This window comes from Eleginops maclovinus, chromosome 8, assembly GCF_036324505.1.
Source record: "Eleginops maclovinus isolate JMC-PN-2008 ecotype Puerto Natales chromosome 8, JC_Emac_rtc_rv5, whole genome shotgun sequence".
Classification (NCBI taxonomy): Eukaryota; Metazoa; Chordata; class Actinopteri; order Perciformes; family Eleginopidae; genus Eleginops; species Eleginops maclovinus.
This window is the reverse complement of record NC_086356.1, coordinates 13,618,037-13,633,431: the sequence shown is the minus strand read 5'-3', so window position 1 is coordinate 13,633,431 and position 15,395 is coordinate 13,618,037. Positions and strand designations below refer to the sequence as shown.

The window sequence follows — 15,395 nt, the reverse complement described above, 5'->3', positions numbered from 1 at the left end:
TTTAAATTATTTGACTCTTTGGATTGGATTTTATCCCACAACCTCCATCCTTAAAAAGGGGGGAATTCCCCAGATCCCACCTTAATCCTCCGTGACATTTGGTCCTTGCAGCAGCGGACTTCTCTGCAGGAATCTCCAAAACTAAATGTCGTGATTGATGAGGCTCAACACAAGAGTTCAGACGACGCTGTGTTCATACCCACTGACGCATGAATCGTCCTTCATGGTGCAATTTATTTGGCATTTGATTAGATGTACATCTAACTCATGAAAACACAAGCCCTACCCTGCAACGTAAGCATGTTTCAGATTTAAAGGCTTTGAAAGAAAAGACAATGAAATGTAGCATTTGTTGTATTGTACAGAAAATCATTCCATTAAAGTTAGTTCTCACACCTGAAGCTGCAGTGTAAATGCAGCTGTTGCACGGGCGCGTTTATGATGCACATAGATGTTAAACTATACGCCACAAGTCTTCGAACCTACTGCACAGGACAGACCGTTAAAAATGTTCCTATTAAAAGAAAAATCCCTCAGCATGCCAAGCGATTAAAAACATGCACCAAGCTTCAAAAAGCAGGTTGTAAAATAAAACCAAACCAACTTGATGAAAACAAAACATCATCTACACACACACACACACACACACACACACACACACACACACACACACACACACACACACACACACACACACACACACACACACACACACACACACACACACACACACACACACACACACACACACACACACACACACACACACACACACACACACACACACACACACACACACACACACACACACACACACACACACACACACACACACACACACTTTAGATGGTTGTGGATTGTCAATACAAAAAAAAAAGGAAGAAAAGAAAAAACAGGGAAAAACTTTAGCACAGAAATAATGTTTTATACACACACAGTACATTCACACACAGTACATTCACACACAGTACATTCACACACAGTACATTCACACACAGTACATTCACACACAGTACATTCACACACAGTACATTCACACACAGTACATTCACACACAGTACATTCACACACAGTACATTCACACACACATTACAGCTGGTTTTCTTCATGAGGCAGATCTAAAGCGGTTTGAATGCTGCTGGTTGTGGGTCTGATCTTAACTTCAGGCTTTGTAAAATTCATCCTTGAGTCAATCAAACGATTGTCGTCATAAAAGGGGTCTAACAAGTTCCAAATACACAAGTTTTTCTTTTTATTACAACTTTTTTTTTTCTGCGATCCCACTGAGAAACAAGGACGGAAACAGACCCATCTACACCAAACAGAAAAAGACGTCAGTCTTTGTCAGTAGCTGGAAACATCCTCAGTGAACCACACGTACAAACACATCAGGAATGGAGGGGCAGCATCCAAATGTGACAACCAACACATTTCTTTGCGAAAACGAAACAAAAGCCTTGATTAAATTGAGGGATGAGCGTGCAAAACATTGAGCTTTGAATGACTAAACATGGTTCAGTTAGCAAATACACAACTATGCTGCGACGAGTTGATGATAAAGTAAACATAATGGGACCCCTGCATGATTAAACCACTTCATGATTGCAACAGTTATCTTAAATAAATTGATTCCTAAATTTAACGCTGGGAAATCATCCCTTATCGTCACACCGACACTTGAAAAGCTTCGTCGCTGCTGACTGATCAGTGGGGTGCTCAGACTGCGTCTATCCCACAATAAAACAATCAATATTACAGCCCGCAGTCATAAATTATCAACAAAATGAACACAAAAACTCATAATTATCAGTACCACAATATTCCTTGATACATTACGCCTTGTGAGAGCGTTTCCTATTAAAAACCCTATAGCAGGAAACTAACTGTACTTTCTGGAACGGTTTAGCTTCTGAATTACAAAACTGTTGCTGCAAATATGTGCTATAAACCTGGAAGACAGCTGCATGTATCAGACTAATAAAGTGAGGAGAGAGTAGATTCCTATGGAGCGATTCCTATAAAAACCGAGATCAGAGACATGCCGCGACGGACGGGGCTGATGGGAACATTATTGTAGTCTGGAGAGTGACAGATCAACACAAACACGTCTGTTTGAACAGATGCAAACTGAAACGCAGGAACATTAGCTGGCTTCACTGTCAGTCACTCTTAAGCTTGTGCTGGACTGTGACACACACAAGTATAACAAATCTGAGCGGCACAGACCTGATGGGGTATTTACATCACAGCTTCTCTGAGTTGGTTCAAAAGCTTAGCTCAGTCGATGCTTAAAGTATAAGTGGAGTCTTCTCGGCCTCAATGTAGTGTTTTTGTCTCTGTACGGAAACAGGCCTCTCTGCTGCCTCAGTGTTACAAAAAAAACAACACTTTGAAGGCGAACTGCAGAAGAGTCTTCAAAAAGAGGGCATCCCCACACCTCAAAGAAAGTAGCTGATCCAACACGTCTGTACAAACTTTAACCCTCCTCCCTGTAGTCAGCATTTAAAAAAACGACACCACAGAGCGCTGCGTCCTCTCCCGGTGAGGAACGCCCTCATGACCTTCCTCAACCAGCAGGAAATGTCCTGCAGCTCCCTGCCGCCCGTCCAGAGTTCTATACCACGGTGCTGAGGGAGGAGACGCAGTCTGCGGGCCCCTGGCCATCTGTCGGGGTGTCGGGTCCCACCAGGAGGGTGCTGCTATCTATGGAGTCTTCCCTCTCCTGACAGGATGGCGCTGATTCTGGCACAGGAACCGGAGCGTTGGGAATATCGGCCTGGAGCCCGTTTCCTATGGTGTTCATCTGGCTCGGCACCATGGAAACCCTGCTGCTTCCTGCAGGTGGAGGGAGGAAATGAAGACAAGAGCCTGACTCTGTATACGAGAGGCATGAACAAAAGGATCTGCGCCTACCAAGGTCGACGTAGAGGAGGTTGTCTGGGTTGATGGAGGCTTCGTACGGAGGAGGAGGGTCGTCTGGGTGCTGGATGTCGGGGTATTTGTAAGCTGCGTATGGCGGAGGAGGCTCTTGGAAATGGAAAGCGCCGCCCTCTCCATCATCGGACAGATGCAGGGGAGTGAGGCCGGTGCCGAAAGCATCCGGGCCGTAATCAAAGCCCGGGACTCGCCTTCCAAGGTTAAAGTGGTGCACTGAGCAAATAAAAACAGGAATAGAGGAAGATGTTTAATGACTGCACAGCATCTACAAATCCGCCTTTTAAAAGAGAGCTTAATTTGCAGCACAAATTTAATTAGCAAGAAAAAAAGGAGACTGTTGTTTGTACAAGATGTTGCCGTTAGAATCGTTGCTCAACTAATGAAATGAATTTTCTAGAGAAATATAAATGATTAACTAATGCATGTGCAGCGTATTATTTAAACTAATAATGATGATATAGCCTCTGATAACATAAGGGTGATGCTCACAATTTCCTCCAATCAGAGTTTCGATGCGTTCGCGTCTCCGCTGGCGAAGTCTGTGCACCATGAAGAGCAGCAGAGAGAGGATGAGGAAGGACGAGATGCAGCTGACGATCAGTCTCATCCCGCTCGCCATCGAGTCAAACAGACTGTTTCCATCTGGGGAAAAAGAGAAAACGACGACAAAATCAGAGAATCACACAGAGCGCTCATAAGTGCTCCTGAGGATGAGAAACGCACAAACGTTTGCTGTATAGTTTTGAAAACGAAATCAGTGACAACTCCTGTGTAAACTGAGTTCATTCAAAATATTTGACAATAGATGCCAAGCTTTACGTAAAAGCAGGTTATATTGAATTCATATGTTATCATAAAATGTTAAATAGTATGTTGAATATCTCTTGATAACTGTAAAAAAAACCTCCAAAGCTCCTTGTATAAACCTCCATGCATTATGTCTCAAGGTGTCTCTGCAGCAGTTAACACAAAGACCCTGTTCTGTGTCAGTACCTGGGTCCAGGCAGGTGAACTTGCAGCACTCTTTGGGATCCTTGCGGAAGTGCTGGCAGCCCTGCGGACGTTCACACAGCGCCGCCACACACATCTCCGGCTCGCCGTCATGACACGTGCAGCTCAGACACGGGTCATCCCCTTTAGGGGTGAAGTAGTATCCCTCGTTCACAACGTTGTCTTTTATATCCACACATGTTTGCCCTGAAGGGAACATATAACGTCAGAACAACGTCCAAACTAAACATTCTATGACTGTAAACAAAGACAAATGAGCACGCACTTCTCTTGCAGAGGAAGGGGAACTTCTTGTAGCAGTTCTCAGCATGCCAGCTGTGCAGGCCTCGCTCGTTCATGCTTTTGATCTGAAAGCGCTGCAGCTGAGCACAGAAGACGTTGTCCTGGGTGGGAGACGCCTCCCCGAATTTGGGCAGACCCTCAGGTGGCAAAAACACCTGCATCGACCCTGTTGAGAAAAAAAGACTCTTTGTTTTATAAAAGGATAACATCTTAGTTACAGTGGTTCCTAAAGCAGAAGAAGCTTCATACCTTTGTATGCGACCTCCCAGCGTCCCTCCAGGGAGTTGTTCTGATTGGTGATCACATACTGGTAGCCCACCCAGAACCTTAAAAAGAAAAACCACAATGTTTTACTTAACCGCGTCAAATGGTTCATTTCGGGGTTAGTGCATGAGCTAGAATTGAACACTTAAATCTGCCACTATTGGCCACTAGATGGCCTGCAACCAAAGACAGAGCACTGCACTGCCCCCCCACTGCAGGAACACAGGATACATTTGACTGTATATAACAATACTTCATTTCATTCAAATTAAAAAGGCCAACAATGATTTTTAAAAAGTGCTTGAAGTAGATTTGATGAAGTTTTTGAGAATGAGTTGAGTTTGTAAAGCTCAATTTCCCCTGAATTGACAAAAGCATTTCCCTTGAACTATTTCCTGGGTAAAAACAGTCCCAATGAAAGGATAAGAAAGAGGAGCGAGCAGAGTTTAGCTCTAAGTATTTGTCTTTGTTCAGAAATGGTAAACTATACATCACTTAACTTTACTGAAGTGATTCAGAGGTAACTGACTGTGGAACATACACAACATTAATGTAGTCAAAGTAAAAAGTGAAATAACACTCACTTGCACTGATCTCTGCGCTCACAGACTTTGTCGTCGAAATCCACTTCGATCTTCAGGATGAACTGCAGCTCCTCGTTGGTGACGAAGGTGGCCAACGAGCCGTTGACTTTCTGACAGGTGTCCACCGCCTGCCAGTAGTTCTCGTTCCTCAGGTACACTTTGTAACAGCTGGCTGTCTTCTCGTAGTGGTGCCACCCACTGGGACACTTCTCTGTGGAGGGAATGGAAACGATAGCATTGTTGTCGATAAAAGCTGCGTACACATAATGCAGATTCAACAGCTTTTTTATCGGACACAATTAACAGAGGCGTGAAGAGGTGCTTACTGTTGAAGCGCACAGGCTGAGCCACACCGATGACGTCCTCTACCTGGTCATATCCGTTGCCGAAGCGAAACCTCTCCTCCTTTATAGCTGCAAAAAAAATTACTCACGGTCAACTTTGTGTAATTGCTTTACAAATGTCCTCTTTCTCTAACTGTGTGTGGATGAAATGGCCGACTTTTGTGTTGAAATTGTGAAGAGGCCTTGAGGTTAAAGGAGCTGTGTGCAGCTGTGGGATCAGAACCTTTCAAATCAAATAAAATGACTCATGGTCAAACAGGAAAGACATGTTTTCAATGCAGATATTGCTTAATGTTGTGCAATCTGTTACAAGCCTCTGATAAGAAACCAGGCATTTCATTTCTATGATATCCTCATAAATAAATAAAGACTCTGCTCCAGCTCTGCCTGATAAATCCATGTTCTGCGTGCAAAGGCCTTTTTTGTTAAAAAATAATAATAACTCATCTTTAGGCTTACATATTTAATAATCTCCACAGTCTGAGATTCCTCTGGGAACACTTCTCTTTCTCTCACTTTATTATTTATGCGACTCAGATGAACATTTCTTCCAGTGTCATGGTTCCTTACTCAAGACACGGATTAAGAAACGAGAAGTTTGTATCTTAACAACGATCTTTGACTCAGGAAATATGAGGGAAGTTGATACATATTTGAGGAAGATAAAACAGAACCAAAGACTTATTTGTTAAAAATGTAAAAACCTTAAAGCAGTGCATATTTTATCCTCTTGAGTCGTTCGGAGTTCACAGTGATTCAAACTTGCAGTCTGCATTCAGGAGAATCTAAATTGGGGTTTAATTGATGTAAATATCAGGATGAATATTTATTTATTGTAAATAAATGTTTTATGACATAAAATGTGTAAAGTAAAGTCTTACAAAAATCACGTTTTTTACAAACAAACTAACTAGTAATCATTTGAAGGCAAGTTTTGAGGTTACCTTTATTTGACTTATTTTGGTTTTAGTTTCTCCCTTTTTTAACAATAATATTAATGCAACCGCTCTTTATTATGCAGCCTTGCTTACCTTTATACAGTGTGCAATGTGCTTTATGCCAACCAGATACTTATGAAATACCTTTCCCTCTTTAACTTGCAGTGAAGTTATATGGTTGAACTGGTTCTGCTGGGATTTGTCCGGCTGGAATTAGTGTGAGGGATTGTTCCACCTTTCCATGTTATTCAACAAAGACCTAATCCCAAACAAGAACATTGATTTCCATGCGAGCTGTGCTGTTGATTTAGGAGACAATAAGCCCTCGCAGAGGCATGTGTGAGCATTGTTTGGCCTTTTTCTTGCCTTCCTCTATGAAACAACACTCAGCACATAGAAAATGGGAAGTACATGTAACGCTAATGATTAGCATATTCGCTTTTGAACATAAAGAACATAGAGTTTTTATGTTTAATTCCTTTTATGGTTGAATAAACAGAGTAAACAAGTCATCCTTTAAAAAAACAAAACAATATTTGTTTTTACTGCCTGTTCTACAAATGTGTTTTTCCTGAAGCATGCATAGGGTCCACTGTTAGCCGGTTAGCAGTGATGTTGGCAGGCTGCAGCGTTGACTCAAGAGCTCGCTCCACCGCTGCTGCGCTGTATGGAGGTCACATGCTGAACTCAATCCTTTCAATAATTCCTATTATGCGATCAGAGATCTGGGGATAAGGTCTCTCCGGATTTAAGAGCGGAAAACAATAGGATTTCGGTCAAAGGATTAGCACTGCAACATCCGTGTAGTATTGAGGAGATCAAGCAGCGGTAAACAACAACAGAGACACATGTGCAGCCACTCAAAGTGTAGCTCTGCCTCCCCCTGCCATCTGACGCCGTCAATGAGCTGATAGTCCTCAATTATGATTCCCTGTGCCGGATAAGCAGGACTTTTTTTGTACCTGCAGACCTAAAACCACTTCTGAGCTCTTTGGTAAAAGAAAAAACAACATGGATTTATCTTAAAATATACGGTATTTTTGTTTTACAGTATTTCTAATTCTATTTCAAATGTATATGGTTTACTTCTTCCTCCTGCATTTTACTTGCACCATTATGTCGCTTGCACCATTGTATGCCCATTATGTCTTAAGTTAACTGTAAGTCAAATGGTTTTAGGAGCCTGGGGATTGTCATTGCCAACAACTATCCTGTAGCTGTCGTTGTTATAACAATAAAACCTTTTATTTGGAACTTGAACAGCCTTGATGCATTTTGCGCTCACACCACAGGCTAGTTCTTTTCACACGTGGTCCACATGCATCACTGAACATTTCTAGGAGGTCGCTTCATTAGATCCCAGTGCGTCCCTTAGACATTCTGGGTGCTTTCACACCTGTGTTTAGAGCTGTCCAGCTGTGATCCGACCGCTCGAGTGTGAAAAGCTCCCGGGTGTTGCTATTCTTTCCAGAAATCAATCATGTTATGGGTGTTGTGTAACAGAGTGGGGTGTAAAAGGGCTTAAGTAAGCTATACTCACGGGGACAGTCCATCTCGTCGCTCTTGTCCTCACATGCTGTCCAGCCGTCACACTGCCAGGACATTGGGATACATTGCATCTTCCCACTGCGGCAGGCGAACTGCCCGGGGCTGCAGCGCTGCTCTGAAAACAACAAGAGAGATCCAGTGGTCAAAGAACTGCACGTGACTTTGACCCTTCCAAACAAGAGATGACCATTTCATGTAAGCAGCGGAGAGAATGAGGACATGCTGATAAAATGAGAGATCTTACATGGTGAAGGGGAGATCGTTTCAGGAAATATAAACAGATTTTCAATGTTATTGCTGTTACGAAAACTGAGAAAATCGCTGTCCAATAAAACCAGTAATATCACTGCTGTTGTATCGACGGTATAAATACACACTTGTCAGCATGTTAGCCCGCTCACCAATTCAATACTGAGACAGCGAAGGAAGACATGAAAGATAATTGGTAGTACTCAGAAAAGAAAATCCAATGCCACTGCCAACTGAATATGTTGATATAAGTCTAGAGAAACGTAGAATTGTATTGAAAACAAAAACAATAGCACTTTTGTAGGCATGTCTTAGAATAACAGTGGCAGCAGAGACACTCTTAAAGGCTCTTTGTTAATACCCTTCAGGAGCACAGTCTGCGTTAAGTGGGTCTCCACGCCGTCATGTGCAATTAAGAGTCGCTTTTCTTCCTCGTGTGATGAAAGAACAACTCGAGTCTATGAGCAAACTCTAAAAAGGGCCACCCTTATTTTACTGATCTAGGGTGAGAAAGTTCACTCTAATACTCTTGTTCTTACGAAGATAGAACATAAACTAGGAAAACATTAGTAGGAAAGGATTGAAAAGGCAAAGATGTGTCAGTATTAGTTTCAACTGCTGATCAATTCAAACAAACACTAAGAGATAAACTGCGTGCTTACCTGACAATAATCTTGCCAGAGCTAGCCGCGGACCTGAAACAAATAAGACAATAAGAGTGACTATCCGGTATATCAACGTGTTGTTTTGTTAGGGGACAGTATCATTCAGTGTGTTGTCTCTAAGGATATTTATTATTTATACTGTCAACAATTCTCTGGCATACATGCGTCATTGCTCAGTGAGTTCCCCAGTACAGGGTCCATGACGCCATCTGCTCTGGGATACAGGTGGTTTATGTTTATTCACAATAAAGCTGGACCACCCACTGACCAGACAAATATTGGCGACTCTATTTTTACTTTAAAAAAAGCTCAGAGCTATTTCAAGTGACTATTGTTTCATCTGTGTACCAGCCAGCCCAGGTGACATGGCCACACACAGAGCACCCTTTGAGGGTCCCACAGGGCAACAACCTACACTGGGCTTTAAAAGAGCAATTTAAACGGGTCTTTTTTAGTTCTGACTTATAGATAATTAAAAAAAACAGTCATTTGGCTTGGGAACGCAATGTAAATTGGGATTGATTTACAACAAGGTGTGATCAAATCATTTCTAATTATTTCCTTATGAGATTGCAGCCCCACTGATCGCTTTCTTTGTCAGAAACTAAACATTCAACTGCAGCTTCTTCCTGAGTTTGAATAAAACCCAACAGGATGATAAATCAGACTTTAAAAACTATGATAGATCATATTTTCAAAAACAGGAATATCCCATTACACCAGATGCAACATTTTAAGTTCTACAGTAATAAAGGTCAGAAATATTGCACAACATCCTGCTCACTGTATTGGCTCAGATGTAGCCACTGGGACAAGGTTAAAAAGTATGACAGTGAATCTCCCTTGCACAACAAAGACACATGTATGAACTGTAAAAAAGGTCACTTTAAAGTAATCCTATCCTTTAAGGCTGACATTAATGCAGACCCTGCTCTGCCTAGCTGTCTCTCACAGCAGACATCACCTCATATGGGTTAATGCTAAGTGGATGAGACGCATTACAGAGTCTCAGGCTCCTGGGACTGAACGCATCATTATCATCATCATCATCATCATCATCATCATCATCATCATCATCATCATCATCATCAATCCCTTCGAGTCAGAATATGTGTCAAATTGATGGAAACCATAGAAGAGAATTTATCCCAAATGTCTCGTTAATAATTAATGCATTCAGAATAATAGACATGCTTTGATGGTCAATCCCATTTAAAGTGCATTGCAAGATCTTTAATGATGTGAAAACACATCTCTAATCATGTATGCACACTATGCTATGACGTGATTTGAACACCTTCACCAGATGGAGATGTAAGCATTTCATTGCCAGTGTGGGTGGTGTAATAGTCCTCTGAAAGCCAAGGTTTTATTATTTAATGAACCTATTTTATTTTGTAAGACTTGTTGCTTTGCTTTATCAGCTCACTGGAAGGCTTTGGAGGGGAAAACTGTTCATTGAATTGTAGCTGGCTCTTTGAAGCTGCATCTGCATGTTCTCATGACTGGGAAATAAATGCTGTGTTTGTACTTTTGGTGGCTTGAAGATGGACTGGCTGCCAGCACAGATCAGTGTTCATTCATGCTTTCTTTCTGTGCTTTTCAAGTAGAATTTGATCAGATTCCATCGGCTATTGCTTTAGTTTATCAGATATTACATCTTGCAAGAACAGCTTGAGCGTCTCCAGTTTTAAAAATAAAGTTTGTATCTATTAAAGCTTCAAGTTAAAGAGCACTTTCCTTTTTGTTATCTGAACTTTCTGGAGATGTGCATGGAGTATCTGCATTAGTCAACAGCTGTCTGAAAGCTCCTCTTTCCCTTCCTGATTGGTGGGGATTTTGTCAGAAAAAGGTTGTAATGCACACATTGGATAAGGATGTTAATGTGTTGTTTTGAGGCAAGAGAGAAGAAGAAAATGTGTTGTGACGACCCACAACATGCTGACGTAAGGTTGTACATGTGCACCACATGCATGCACACATAGTGTATGTAACTGCTGTGTGCATCTGCCTGGTAATCACTGCATTAATGACAGATGCATGACAAATAGAGCAGATAAGGCCATGGGCTAGAAGATAAAAATACTTTTATTGAGGCTGTATCTCTCACAGGCTTTGGATTTTGTAATGTCGAGTCTTCAAATGAGTGAACACTGGCTACCCTGAGACAAGTGAGCCCCTGCATCTCTTACATAACCCACAGGAAATACAATAAAGACCATGAACTCGGTCTCACCGGAGTATAACAGCACAGTGAGCTGGCTTTGTGCACACACTGCATCATCTCCAGCCGCTGGTGATTCACATCAACACTGAGGCTCACTGTTAGAAGCAGCGAGAGGGTACGGGCATTTCTTTCTTTCTTTATACCGAGCCACATTCAAAACTAATAAATGTTCCTAACACCGTTTTGACGAACGCAGCTCGGGTCATATTTCTTCAAACCCAGGCTATTTGGTGCGCCAACCATGAGATGGGTAACCTACATAACAACAAGTCTAAATACACAATTATTGCAACAACGTATGAGCAGCATACACATGTTCATGCATTCACAACTCACTACAATACACCTGCATGTATTTTAACCTCAGTGAAATGTTGTTTAAGGAATCAAATGGATTGAGTCAGAATTTTGTTAGACAAACATGTTTTGAACTTTGGAAATCCGTTTTTTTTCAATATATTTAGACTCTGGAGTTATTGGTTTGGATCACATGATTAGGACACAATCCTACAAAGCAACCGCTGACATAATTCCACAAATATTATACAACTAACTATATTAATGTGGCCTAATCTTAACATGCAGAAACAGTGGGTTTTAATGTAATAGACATGCAGGCTAGAATTAAAATGTCAACGTTATGAATGAAGCTTCAAATTATTCTGTACAGACCTGGAAATGTATGCGTGTTGCCCTGAAAGGCTTGTCACTTTCACTTCTGAGTACTAAGTACTAATATGACAACGCTGACACTTAAAATGATAAACAGGATTACTCTAAATACAGAACTGAAGCTCTGCACTTTGCCATATTCGGATAAAATATTAATATATAAAGACTAATGTTCCAGGCATAACAAGCATGATCTTAAGGGATCTAGATCAAAAGATATCAGTGATTTATCTGAAGGCAGCTGGTGGAATATCTGGGAGACTCTTGGTTTTTAAACGTGCTGCCAGTCGGACTGAAATCTTTCTTCCCTGTGGCACCTTTATCCCACCATTTTCATGTCCTCCACATATGACAAAAATAAGGGATATAAGTATGAACAAGATGTCACAAAATGTTTCAGTGTCATTCACTGTGTCCTGAAGATGTATCTGTGTTATTGTTACTTCTTAACACATCAACAAACCAGATCTATCATCCTGTTGAGTTGTATTCACCTGAACAATTTTTACCAATTGAATATCTCTTTGTCTTCCAAAACACCCTACTTACTAACTTTTTCCCCCATTGTAAGCCTATAATCTAATCAAGGATTATTGTTGTCATGCTGTAAGTATGGATGAATGGCTTTTCATTAAGACAATACACAGTAGAAAGCTAATGACCTGAACTCAACTGCAGTGAGTTTTACTGTCTACTGCCTGGAGTTTCAATATGTGATTGTTAGTAAGCAAAACACAAACAGTAAAGCTTCCATTTCTAAGCATTTGCCATTGCATTGGGCAGAAGTTTGGAAACCCCACAGGACAAATGGTCACAATAATCAGGTGGAATACGTAGCTATGATCCTGAAACATGTGCCTATCGGTAGTTTGAGGCCACCACAGGGCACGTGCTACCCACCGAGCCACCACACACATATGATCGTTTTTTTAATTTGATTTTACTTCTGTCACATACTTTTGCAATACTGTCCACAGTAATGTCAATCATACGTGCAGGAGCAACCAACAGAGTATAATCTAGAGTGGATACCAAAGGTGATAATGGTATTTTGAATTAAAATGACATCACCCAAATGTTTGACTCTTATTTGGAAGGAGTGAGTTAAGTCAAACTATTTACAAAATGTTCATATTTTAATGTGGCCTAGCTAACTACTACTTCTCACCACTAACTAAAACTGAAGGCTATGACCCCATTTAATGGTCATTTGATTGTATGACAATCTGAAAGACACTGTAATACAGCCCACCTGTGTAACAGAAATACTAATTCATGCTACAACTCCACAAACGCTTTTATTGAATTACGTTCTAGAAAACTGGATTATCCCTCCAATGCATGTTCAAGTTATGTGTGGGAATCAAGCTTTGGGAAGCCTGCAATTGATGTGCACCAGCATGCTCCACAAAAACACATCCTCTGTGACACAGACTGTGCAAAATACGATTAAAAACAGATTGTCCCCACTGTGTAGGCATGAAGGCCACACAATCCCCAAAACAACTAGTGGTTTCAAACCCAGGGAAAGGCTTTAAGCACAAGTTAGACAAAAATATGTTGTGTTTGCTGTTGAACATTTGAGTAAATAATCACCTATTATATGAAAAGGTGAAAAATTACAGTTGCTAACACTCTATACACGATTGCAAATACACACCACAAAGAGTCTCGTAATATATTTACCAAAGAACACAAAGAAACCATAAGAAGAATGCAGTGTATGTACTGCGCTGTCTGGGCTCTCCTTAGTAAACCAAACAATAAATTGTTTATACATGACTTGAACTGATACATTTCTACAATCCACATGATTGTAAGGATCACAAGATCAGGCCAGAAGGAAACCACAAGATGCTTTAAGTTCTTTCTGCTTTAAAGAATCTGTGAAGGACTTTTCAAGCGTTTGCATTCAAAGCACAATTACAGACTTTTAATAGAGACAAATGCCTTTAAATCAGTTCCATGTTTAAATAATGAAACTGAGGCATTTTGTGAAAGAAATTTAGACCTAAAGAGGATAGTGTACCAATACTGTATTGGAATGGCCTTTTTTTTCCAAAGACATGCATATTATGTTTTTGTTATTACAGATTTTGTATATTTTAACAAGTCATTGATTGTAGCTGCATTATGTGCTGCACAAAAGCATATTTAGAAAAGTGTCATGACAAATACATTGCCTTGCAGTTTATCCTACCAAATGTATTTGTGGAGCTAAAGGATGAGTCATGAGAGCCAGCTTTTGTGATGCAGGAACATGAATATCTGACATGCATTTTAAATTACACCTTCACATCAAAAGCGGACACCATCAAGGGAATACAGTGGAGGGCAAACACACCTAGGTGTAGATGCCTGTTAAATACACAGCTTTTATAATATAGCTGAAGTTAAATCTCTATAAGACAATTTCTCAATGAGCTCTATTTATAAGTATCAAAAATAGCTTATGAAAGAAAAATGTGAGAAATGTTTTAGACGTTCATTTATTAAAATGTGGCTATGTGGACTGTAATATTATAAGTGTTTGCTATTTAATGATAAATCATCTGACTGCTTTTTTAAAAATGTATTGCTACAGTAGCGACAGCATGGCGGTCATGCACGCCGTCCAGCAGTAGCACAGTAGCGGGTTAAAAAACACCAGAGCCCCAGGTTTATCCAGCAGGCCTTTCCGCTGCTTTCTGCTTACAGCTGTAATCTCGATTTCGAGCACACAGGAGTGTATTCAAAGGAAAACAACTAGGATTTATTTACCTGTCCGTGGTGGGTCCGTTAATGTGAGGACGAAGAGGAGAGAGAAGAGGACGAAACTGCTGCTGTCAGCCTTTGGCAACATTTATCCTCCATTCATAGTAACTCCTCTATCCAGAAATTTTAAACATATACCGAGGATCTGCACCACCGCCGCCGCCCTCTCCGGAGTTACAACGTTGAGCTTATACAACAGTGTATACCCATTTTTATGCACTCAAAGATGCATATAACAAAGAAAAATATCGCACATAGAGCATAGTCGCACCGCACAGCGACACAAATTGTGGTTAATCTCTCCGAACAGCTAACGTTAGCTCAGCCGTTCACGTCCTCCTTCCTCTCTTGCTGCTCAGTGTGGAGCAGAGTTGATCCAAGATGGCCGCGGCCACAGATCACAACAATCCCAAATATTCCAACACCAACATAGGGCTATCAGCTGGAGGAGCTGCCGGGGCGGAGTTTAGCTGCTTAGACCCAGAGGGACAGACAATAACCAATGTGTGTGCGCCCCTTGAGATTATTTAAAAATTAATTCAACCCAGTGCGTTATCAGTGAGAGGGTGGCATCGACGAACTGGCGCAGTTTATCAAACAGATCATGAAAGCTGCTCCTGGTACTGGGTTTTGTATTCTAATTTAGTTACACTTATCAGAAGACTTTGATGAAGTGTGATTATATTAATTAAAACCACAATTAGATGGTACAACATAGTTAACCTCAAGGTTACAAATTCATATAAATATAATTCACTCCAATTAAGCAGAAATGTGTTCTAAAAATATGCCAGCCTAAATCATTCCACTCAAATTATTCACTAAATTAGCTTTTTTATTTATTCAGGATACTTGACAAAAATCTTATGACTAAGAAAATGCATGAATAAGCATTTCCACCCATATTTCATTGTATTCAC

General features: G+C 40.8%; 1 protein-coding gene across 2 annotated transcripts; it reads right to left on the bottom strand.

Annotated features, from left to right (window-relative positions):
• Positions 1–192: 192 nt before the first annotated feature.
• On the bottom strand, positions 193–14,886 carry dgcr2 (DiGeorge syndrome critical region gene 2). 2 transcript variants are annotated; one of them, XM_063889696.1, is made up of 12 exons: positions 14,482–14,886; positions 8,820–8,852; positions 7,901–8,023; positions 5,405–5,491; positions 5,079–5,289; positions 4,480–4,556; positions 4,214–4,396; positions 3,931–4,134; positions 3,427–3,579; positions 2,914–3,150; positions 802–2,835; positions 193–625 (listed from the first exon to the last, which is right to left on the bottom strand). In XM_063889696.1, exons 1-11 carry the CDS (start codon positions 14,561–14,563, stop codon positions 2,615–2,617), a joined length of 1,611 nt encoding a protein of 536 aa, XP_063745766.1. In that variant the 5' UTR covers positions 14,564–14,886; the 3' UTR covers positions 193–625; positions 802–2,614. The 2 variants fall into 2 exon arrangements, with proteins under 2 accessions (XP_063745766.1, XP_063745767.1); XM_063889697.1 differs by lacking the exon at positions 8,820–8,852.
• Between the last annotated feature and the right edge of the window lie 509 nt (positions 14,887–15,395).

Coding starts and splice junctions, on each gene's coding strand:
- dgcr2 (XM_063889696.1), bottom strand. CDS start 14,563: ATGTTGCCAAAGGCTGACAGCAGCAGTTTCGTCCTCTTCTCTCTCCTC. Junction 8,024..8,819: donor TCTGGCAAGATTATTGTCAG/GTAAGCACGCAG, acceptor TGTTGTTTTCAG/AGCAGCGCTGCAGCCCCGGG. Junction 4,397..4,479: donor CTGGGAGGTCGCATACAAAG/GTATGAAGCTTC, acceptor TTTTCTCAACAG/GGTCGATGCAGGTGTTTTTG.